Source organism: Orycteropus afer, unplaced genomic scaffold, assembly GCF_000298275.1.
Source record: "Orycteropus afer afer isolate SDZICR_OR568_19922 unplaced genomic scaffold, OryAfe1.0 scaffold00019, whole genome shotgun sequence".
Taxonomy (NCBI): Eukaryota; Metazoa; Chordata; class Mammalia; order Tubulidentata; family Orycteropodidae; genus Orycteropus; species Orycteropus afer.
Genome location: NW_006921606.1, coordinates 16,387,743 through 16,397,824, shown reverse-complemented (window position 1 = coordinate 16,397,824; position 10,082 = coordinate 16,387,743). Strand labels below are relative to the sequence as shown.

General features: G+C 38.1%; 1 protein-coding gene across 1 annotated transcript in view; it reads left to right on the top strand.

The window, feature by feature from the left end:
• Nucleotides 1-10,082, top strand: part of MCTP2 (multiple C2 and transmembrane domain containing 2) — a 304,647-nt gene that overhangs the window by 210,798 nt on the left and 83,767 nt on the right. The window contains 1 exon segment of the mRNA XM_042783576.1: nt 4,864-4,986. Coding sequence (XP_042639510.1) covers nt 4,864-4,986 — 123 coding nt within the window.

Sequence of the window (10,082 nt, the reverse complement as noted above, 5' to 3'; positions counted from 1 at the left end):
AGGAAACACTGTTAGACAGATAGAGATAAGTATTGATTTGGGTGAAGAGAAGGGCAATGTACCAAATGTGAGTGATCAATATGGTGGCATTGAGGATGAGAAAGTCATAGAGAGGTATGTGGGAGGTGCAGACAACAAAGATGAGCCCTTTTGCACATATAGTACTGCGTTGTCAGTGAAGGCAAATACGTGTATACGGGCAGATAGATGGCTGGACAGGTTGAACTATTAGGTATGTCTATGAAGTGAGGAGTGTACCCAAGAACATGTATAGGGTTGTCAGACAATGATCCTATAAGTTTATATGTATAATCTGAATTCCCAGGTGTATTGTAGAGCTTTCAAGGGGCAAGCCTGTAGTCACTGCTTGGTCACAGCCAGCTACCCAGAAGGACAGAGTAGTGGGACCTGTGGGCTCGGGACCATAGTCACAGGCAACATCAAGTTCAATTGGCATAACATACTACACAAAACATTGTTCCACCTCTTACTTTGGTGACTAGTGACTGGGATCTTAAAAGCTTGCAAGCTGCCATCTAGTTGCAATGATGGGTCCCTCATTGTCCAGAGCCAAGAAGAATGAAGAAAACCAAAAATTCATGGAAACAATTAGTCCTAGCAACTGGTACACCATCCATTCTGCAGCTTATACAACTATGAAACCAGAAGAACTAGATGGTGCCCAGCTACTACTGTCAACCACTTGGAAGGGGATCTACATAGGAGATCCTGGATAGAGAGGGAGAACAATGTGGAACAAAACTCAAAATCATTTGGAGAAAAAATAAAGGGTGGGACCAGGTTTGCTGGTCTGACAGAGCCTGGTGTGAACCACTGAGACTATGGCCCCTAGCTGCCCTTGAGGTCTGGTATTGAACCCATGCCTGTGGCTTCCAGCCAAACAATAGACAGGCATATGAGTTGAACATTTACCTGAGTTACATACACTCCTTGGAGAGAACAATCTTGGGAGAAAGAAGGGTTGCTTATGCACAGGGAGACAACTCAGGGGGCAGGAGTACATGGAGGGATGGACACAGGGAAGAGCTAACTATTGGGAGGAAGTAAGAGGGGAGCTGTAGCATTGTGGTAAATTGTGGTCAATGTCATGAGACAAAGTGTATATGAACTGCTGTATGGAAAATGTATTTGCTCTGTAAATTTTCACCCAAATCACAATTAAAAAAGAAAAGAAAAGAAAAAGAGTAAGTAAATCAATAAAATATGGTAGCACATTAACAATTTTTAATGTTTGGTGTTTTTTAATTCGTAGGTATTTTTAAACTTAGTCTATGTACTATATTTATGGAGCTCTGGTAGCATAGTGCATAAGGCACTTGACTGCTAACCAGAAGGCTGGCGGTTCAAACCCACCAGCCACTCCTCAGAAGGAAGAAGAGGCAATCTACTTCCCTAAATGATACTGCCTCGGAAACCCAAGAAGGGGGCGCTATGAGTCGTGTCAAACTCGATGGCATATAGCAACAAGCAATATAAAAATAATATTCACTAGAGGTCCTTTTAATATAAAAATAATATCTGGAGGATAGATAAAGAAAGAAGATACTTTAAAAATAGTCATGATATCAAAACCTGAAGGTAACACAAAAAGCAAGTAGTAGATATATGTGTCTCATGGATATCTGTGCAAAACATCTTCATATATGAGCAAAGAATATACAACAGCACCTTAAAAGAGTCTTATATCTCAGTCAAGCATAATATGGATTTGAGAATGGCACAGGACTGGGCAATGTTTTGTTCTGTTATACATCGGGTCCCTATGAATCAGAGGTGACTCAACAGAACATAACAACAATATCTCATTCAAGAATCCCTGAGTGGTGCAAACACTTGAAGCCCTCAGCTTCTACTTGAAAGGTTGACTGTTCTTATCCTCCCAGAAGCACTGCAGAGAAAGATCTGGAGATCTACTTCCAACAATCAGCCATTGAATACCTTACGGAGCACAGCTCTACTCTGACACACATGGACCAGCTGAATTGTATTCAACTCCAGGGCAACTATATCATATGTATATATACTTTACTCCTGTATGGATTTCTCTTGGAAGTACAAAGTTGCTTCAGTATTAGGAAATTGTAAATATAACCCATCATGTATAAGTTGGGGAGCTCTGATAGTGCAGTGTGTAAGGCACTTGACTGCTAACCAGAAGGCTGGAGGTTCAAACCCACCAGCCACTCCTCTGAAGGAAGGTTGAGCAATCTACTTCCATAGTGATACTGCCTCAGAAACCCAAGGAGCGGTCGCTATGACTCAGGTCTGTCTCGACAGAACGTAACAACAACAATAACATTTATGAGTTGGAACTGACTGGATGGCAGTGAGTTTAGTTTTCGTTTGTTTTATATTGATTTTTTAAAATGAGAAAGAAAACTCTCCTTACCATTTTAGAAGATATTGGAAGGACAGTTGATGAACCACCATCCATTCCTGACTTAAAAAATAATATTAATTAAACAAAACCCTTGTTGAAATAGATGAAAATATTCTCATTTAAAAATGTTTTTTTTATAAAGTTTGGAGTATATATAAAAACTATTGAAATAATATTTCAGCCACATAAAGAATAATAATATCAATGTGAATTTTCTAGTTTAAGAGAAAAAAATTGTTGTGTATGTGTATTTTTTGTATACTCTTAAGTAATATCATTTATAAAGCACAAACCAAAAGTCAACATCATGCTTAATGGTAGAACAGTGGCACATGGCAAGCATTTATATTAAACTTAGAAATTAGACAATGATATCCATATTACTGGTTTTATTTAATATTGTTTTGATAGTAGTAGCCAATGAAATTAAATAAGAAAAAAATATATTATTAGTATAGAAAAGAAGTAAAAGAGGTTCCTTATTTGCAGATTATGTGACTATATTCTTAGAAATCCCAGAAGAATGAAATGATAGGTTCTATGAAACAATAAGAAAATGCAATAAGTTTGCTAATTAAAAATATTAATTTATAAAAATTATTACTTTTTATATGCAAACAATTACCAATTGCAAAAAATATATAATAGAAGGAATGACTCCATTTCCAGTTGTTATTGTTGTTAGTTGCAACTCTGACTCCTGAGTGCAGAGGAGAACTGCTCCATATGATTTTCAGTATTGTGACTGTTTGGAAGCAGATCCTCAGGCCTGTCTGGATAGACTTGAACCAACAACCTATGGAAAAGTAGTCAAGTGCCTATTGTTTGTGCCACCTTGACAGTCCATTTACAATTAAAAAAAAAAAAAAAAACTCAGTGCCATCAAGTCGATTCCAACTCATAGTGACCCCACTTGGGTTTCCGAGGTGGTATCTCTACAGAAGTAGATTGCCCAGTCTTCCTTCCGAGGAGTGGCTGGTTTGAACCGCCAGCCTTCTGGTTAGCAGTCAAATGCCTTAGGCACTATGCCTCCAGAGCTCCGCCATTTACAATGGCAACCCAGAAGGATGGAAAAAACTGTATACTTCCTAAAAAGGAAAAATTTAAAATTTTAAGAAAATATTACAATAGCAACCCAGAAAGAGGAAATAACTGTATACTACCCAAAAACGAAAAATTTAAAATTTTAGGGAAAAATGTTGTTATAGTTAAAACTGCTTTTTGGAAAAGATTCAAGTTTATGATCCATTAATTTGCCTCTTCTGTGTTGATGTGTTGTATGGATGACTTTTAAGCATTGTATGAGCTGACAGCTAATAACTACACATTCTCTTATTTCATCCTCGAGACTTATCTGTGATAAGAGAAAAACTGAGGCTCAAGTTTTAAAGTAATTTCCTCAAGATTTCACTCTTGAAACAGGAGTGAATCGTGAAAACATAATTATTGTGTGTTCATTTCTTATTTTTCCTACTAATTAGTGTGTTCCTTGGAGGCAGGGTGTGTGTCTTTCTTACTTTGGAATTCCTAGCAACACTATAGTACAGGCACTTGGATCAAACCCCATTCTCTCTCCCTTCTATAATAGAGGGTTGCAGATTTAAAGGCCTGTAGAAATCAAGCAGGTGAGTGTGTACTTTGTCTGATATAGACTGCTCTAGCTGATCATCTCCTTGGGATCATATAGTTTCTTTTTTTTTTTTTTTTTTATTGTGATTTGGGTGAAGATTTGCAGAGCAAATTCACTTTCCATACAGCAGTTCACATATACTTTGTCTCATGTCATTGACCACAGTTTACCACAATGCAACAGCTCCCCCTCCCACTTCCTCCCCATAGTTACCTCTTCCCAGTGTCCATCCCTCCAAATACTCCTGCCCCCTGAGCTGTCTCCCTGTGCATAAGCAGCCCTTCTTTCTCCCATGATTTTTCTCTCCAAGGAGTGTATCTACTTGAGGTAAATGTTTAACTCATATGCCTGTATTTTGTTTGGCTGGAAACCACAGGTGTGGGTTCAATTGCAGACCTGAAGGGTAGTTGGGGGCCATAGTTTCAGTGGTTCCACCAGGCTCTATCAGACCAGCAAACCTGCTCCCACCTTTTTTTTTTTTCTCCAAATGATTTTGAGCTTTGTTCCACATTGTTCTCCCTCTCTATCAAGGATCTCCTACATAGATCCTCTTCTAAGTGGTTGGCAGTGGTAGCCGGGCACCATCTAGTTCTTCTGGTCTCATAGTTGTATAGGCTGTAGATCAGATGGTGTACCAGTTGCTAGGACTAATTGTTTCCATGAATTTTGGTTTTCTTCATTCTTCTTTGCTCTGGATGAGGAGAGACGCATCGTTGCATCAAATGCCTTATCCACTGTGCCAGAAGAGCTCCTTCAGGTAGGTATTATCTTAAACAGGAAGTCGATCTTCAGAGTTTCTCTCCTCATATATTCTCATTTGTTTTCCAATCAGGTATTTTTGGTCACTGTCTGGAATTTTGAACTGTACATGATTCCGCTGGCACTGTTGCTGCTCTTTGCTTATAATTTCATCAGCCCAGCAAAAGGGAAGGTCAGCAGCATCCAAGATAGCCAGGTAAGCAAAGATTCCAATCAGTCGGGGAATTTGACTAGAAGAGGGAAAAAAAAATCTCTCTCTCTCTCTATATATATATGAATGTCAGTAAAGCATAGCACTAACTAATGCTAGCCCAGGTCCATTTTGTTGCAGACTTGAGGAACACACTGCCCATGTGTCTATTTTAGAGTGGTCATGTGAAGTTTTCCTTCAATGGTGTCTTATTTTCCTGAGCACTGACCTTAGCAGGAGGGAAGGCCTCTGGTTCTTGGTCAATATGTCCATGCTGGCATTATCATGTTCATACTTGGTCATCATGTCTGTGTGCCCATCTCATTATCTGTAAGCTCTGAGGGTAAAGCTCTTAATCATTTGAGAAAAGAAAAAAAAAAAAAAATTAGTGGCTTCCTGGACTCCAGGGCATGCTGGGCACTGTGTAAGGAGACCCTGGCTTCTCTGCCTAGGAACCCCATGCAGCCATTTCTGCTCTCCTGGATCCTAAAGGCTTAGAGGATTCTTAGAGGCTTGTCTTCTCCCATGGCAGTGAGAGACCGGATGGGGTAGGCACAGGCTCCTCCATCTCAAGTGCCCAAACTTTCTTACAATTCCTTAACTCTCCACAGTGCTGAGGAAAGCTTAGGTTCCTTCACAGAGACAATCTCCATCATCTACCTCCTTGCTTCCTCTCTGACTCTCTCCTTCTTCTACCCTCTTTTTGTCACCACTTAACATTTTTTTTCTAGTCTGAGTGGACAAGAACTTGAATTTATACATTTGTGATTTGTAGTATAATCTTCACTTTCCAGATCTAAGAACCGAATTTTTGAAACTGAAAATCTAAGATTTTGAAACCAGATAACTTCCTTTCTAAAAAGCTTGTCTTTATGTTAGGTTTTTCAAGACTCCAAAACTCATCATTGTCACCTGCTTTTTTCTCATTATTTTCTCATTAAAAAGAAATCATTTTTGAAATAGTGGAATTTTATGTAGAGGGTAAGCAAAAAAAATGAACACCCAATGAGATGAATTGACATAGTGGCTGCTACAGTGGGCTCAGAGATAGCAACAATTGTAAGAATGGTACAGTACCAGTGTTTCATTCTATAATACGTAGGGTCACTATGAGTTGGAACTGACTCAACAGAACCTAATAATAATAACAAGAGGTATTTCTGGTTATAGTTAAGATGGAGGGGAGATGAGGGAAGTGAGTGTGGCAAGGGTTAAAAACTTAGCCAACTTTGAAATTTTACTTTTTATATTTTAGTATCTTCCTGGAATGGTTAAAGGTATATGTATGTCAAGAATGTACTAGTTGAATCTGATGGAACCAATTATAATAGATAAATGTCTTTAAATTACATGTCCATTTAAGAACGGGGTTTTAGAGAGGTACAGATGAGGGAATTTTTACAGAGAAATGACTGAATAAAAAATACTGTCATCTAACTTTTTACAATTTCAGTCAGATTCTATTTTTCTAGCTATATATATGATTTGTGTATTTAGAGTGTGGATATATTTGCATATGTGTATGTATATATGTATATGTGTGTGTGTGTGTGTGTGTATTCATGAGTACATAAGAATATTTGGATGTATGTGCATATAAGCGTGTATTTGTATGTGTATTTAAACCTTTTCATTTACAAGATACTGTCACATATATTACCTAATTTATTCCTAATAACACTCTGAAAGAATCAAGAGCTACTGACTTTATTTTGTGCATATGAAGCTGAAGGCTCAGAGTGGTATAGTGATTTATTTACCCAAAGTCATAGAACATTAAAGTGATGGAACTTTAACTCATGATAAAGATTTTCAATGTCAAATTACAGTGTTGTTTTTTCCCCTCTCCCTTAAAAGGTTTTCATCGTATCTATCTGTTTATACAAAACGTGTTCACATGTTAATATTTGGGATGCCATATGCATCAAGGGCTCTAGGTGGTCCAAACAGTTTACACTCAGCATTGGCAGTTTGAACCCACCCAGTGGAACCATGGAAGAAAGTCCTGACAATCTGCTTCTGTTAAGATTACAACCTTGAAAACTCTATGGAGAAGTTCCACTCTTTTAACACATGGGTCGATAAAAGAATAAAATTGGCAGCAATGGCTTTGTTGACAGTGGATTGACTTGCTTAACAAAGTATAAAAACAGAAAATGTTAAATGTAGAAACAATGGTGAAGATCTTCTAGATTACTTCTGTCATCACATAGATGGTAGCATTGAACTTGTGCAACTCACACACTCTGTCCAGTTCATCTGAACCAATTCTAGTTTTGGTTCCTTTGCAGATGTGTGGGCTTGTTGAGAGAATGAACTCTAGCTAAAGCTTCCTATTGACTGAATGCTTTGCACATCCCTAAGACACTAGACTCTTTCCAGCAGCGGCACCTGGGCTCAGGATTGTCAAAGATTATTAATCATCTTTTTAATCAAAAAGTCTTTCATGTTAAACTTAAGCTATACTTGGGCCCAATTGTGAAAACTAATACACATCAAGAATGCACATTCTCTTTGACTTTTCAAAAATACTTTGATTTTTTTTCATAAAAAAGACCAGGCTTACTGATCACATAGAGACTGGTGAAACTCTAAAGCCTATGGCCCCTAGTCACCCTTCTGGCCTGGAATTAAGCTCACTTCTGTGGCTTCCAGTCAAACAATAGACAAGCATGTTTTATTTTCATAACATTTAAAATTATTACCTGACCAGGTTTATAGTACAGATCTTTGTCTCTTTTTTTAGTGTGTATGTATGATGTCCTAGATATCAGTTGTTGTTGTTGTTATGTGCCATCGAGTCAGACCCGACTCATAGCGACCCCTTCTTGGGTTCCCAAGGCAGTATCACTATGGAAGTAGATTGCCCAACCTTCCTTCTGAGGAGTGGCTGGTGGGTTTGAACTGCTAGCCTTCTGGTTAGCAGTCAAATGCCTTAAGCACTATGTTACTAGAGCTCTCCCTAGATATCTAGGGCTGCTATAACAGAAATATAGTGCTGCTATAACAGAAATACCACAAGTGGATGGCTTTAACAAACAGAAATGTATTCTCTCACAGTTTAGGAAGGCAGAAGTCCTAATTCAAGGTGCCAGCTCTGCAGGAATGCTTTCTGTCTTTTTTGGTTCTGTGGGAAGGTCCTCATCTCCTTTTAAGATCTGTGGACTTGGTATCCCTCAGAGATCTCTATATGTCTTGGATGAATTTTCCTCTGGGTCTAAAGGTTCTCATTGTAGAGACACTGAGTCCAAAGGATGCACTCTGCTCCTGGCTCTACTTTCTTGTTGGTAGTAAGTCCCTCTCTGTTTGCCTGTTTACTCTCTGTTACATCTCAAAAGAGATAGCCTCAAATGACATGCTAATCTTATAGAGTGTATCCTGCCTCATTAACAATAGCTGCCACTAATCCTGCCTCATTAATATCATGTTGTTGTTGCTACTAATTACTATCAAGTCAGTTCCAACTCATTGTGACCCTATGCGTAACAGAACAAAACACTTGCCAGTCTTGTGCCATCCTCACAACCTTCGCTGTGCTTGAGCCCATTGTTGCAGCCACTGTGTCAATTCATCTCATTGAGCATCTGTCCCTTTTCCCCTTTTTTGGTGACCATCTACTTTACCAAACATGATTTCCTACTCCAAGGACCAGCCCCTCTGACAACATGACAAAATTAGGTGATATGAAGTCTGGCTATTCTCACTTCTAAAGAGCATCCAGGCTGCACTTCTAGGACAGATTTGTTTGTTCTTCTGGTAGTACATAGTGTTATCGATTTTCTTTGCTAACACCACAAATCAAAGGCATCAGCTTTCCTTTGGTCCTTCTTATTCACCATCCAGTTTTCACTTGCCTGTGAGATGATTGAAAATACCAAGAATTGGGTCAGGAGTACCTTAGTCTTAAAAGTGACATATTTGCTCTTTAACACTTTAAAGAGCTTTTTTGCAGCATATTTGCCCAGTGTGATATATTGTTTGATTTCTTGACTGCTGCTTCCATGGGCATCGATTGTAGATCCAAGTAAAATAAAATCCTTGACAACTTCAGTCTTTTCTCCATTTATCATGATGTTGCTTATTGGTACAGTTGTGAGTTTTGTTTTCTTTATGTTGAGTTGTAATCCAAACTGAAGGCTGTAGTTTTTTTATTTTCATCAGTAAGTGCTTCAACTCCTTTTCAGTTTCAGCAAGGAAATATTAGTCATCGCATTTCACAAGTTGTTATGGAGTATTTCTCTAGTTCTGATGCCACGTTCTCTTCATATATTCCAATTTCTTGGATTATTTGCTCAGCAGACAGATTGAATAAGTACGGTGAAAGGATCCAACACTTACACACAACTTTCCTGATTTTAAACCATGAAGTATCTACTTGTTCTTTTCAAACCACTACCTCTTGTTCTATGTATAGATTCCACATGAGCACAATTAAGTGTTCTGGAATTCCCATTCTTCTCAATGTTATCCATAATTTGTTGTGAACCACAGAGTCAAATGCCTTTTCATAGTTAATATAACACAGATATAAACATCTTTCTGGTATGCTTTGCTTTCAGCCAAGATCCATCTAATATAAGCAATGGTATTTCTCACTCACCTTCCTCTTCTGAATCTGGCTTGAATTTCTGTCAGTTCCCTGTCCATGTACTGTTGCCACTGTTTTGCATTATCTTCAGGAAAATTTTAAATGCAGGTGATATTAATAATATTGTTCGATAATTTCTGCAGTTTGTTGGTCTCGAATGGGCACAAATATGGATTTCTTCATATTGTTTAACAAGAGAGTTGTCTTCCAAATTTCTTGGCATAGATAGATGAGCACCTCCACCACTGCATTTGTTTGTTGAAACATTTTAATTGATATTCCATCACTTCCTGGAGCCTTATTTTTCTCCTGTACCTTTAGTTGTACTTCAATACCATCAGTTCCTAATCATATGCTACTGCCTGAAATGTTTGAACATCAACAATTTATTTTTGCTACAGTGACTCTGAGTATTCCCCCCATTTTCTTTTGATTGTTTCTGTGTCATTCAAATATTTTGCCACAGAATCCTTCAATATTGCAACTATGGCTTGAATTTTTTTTTTTTTTTTTT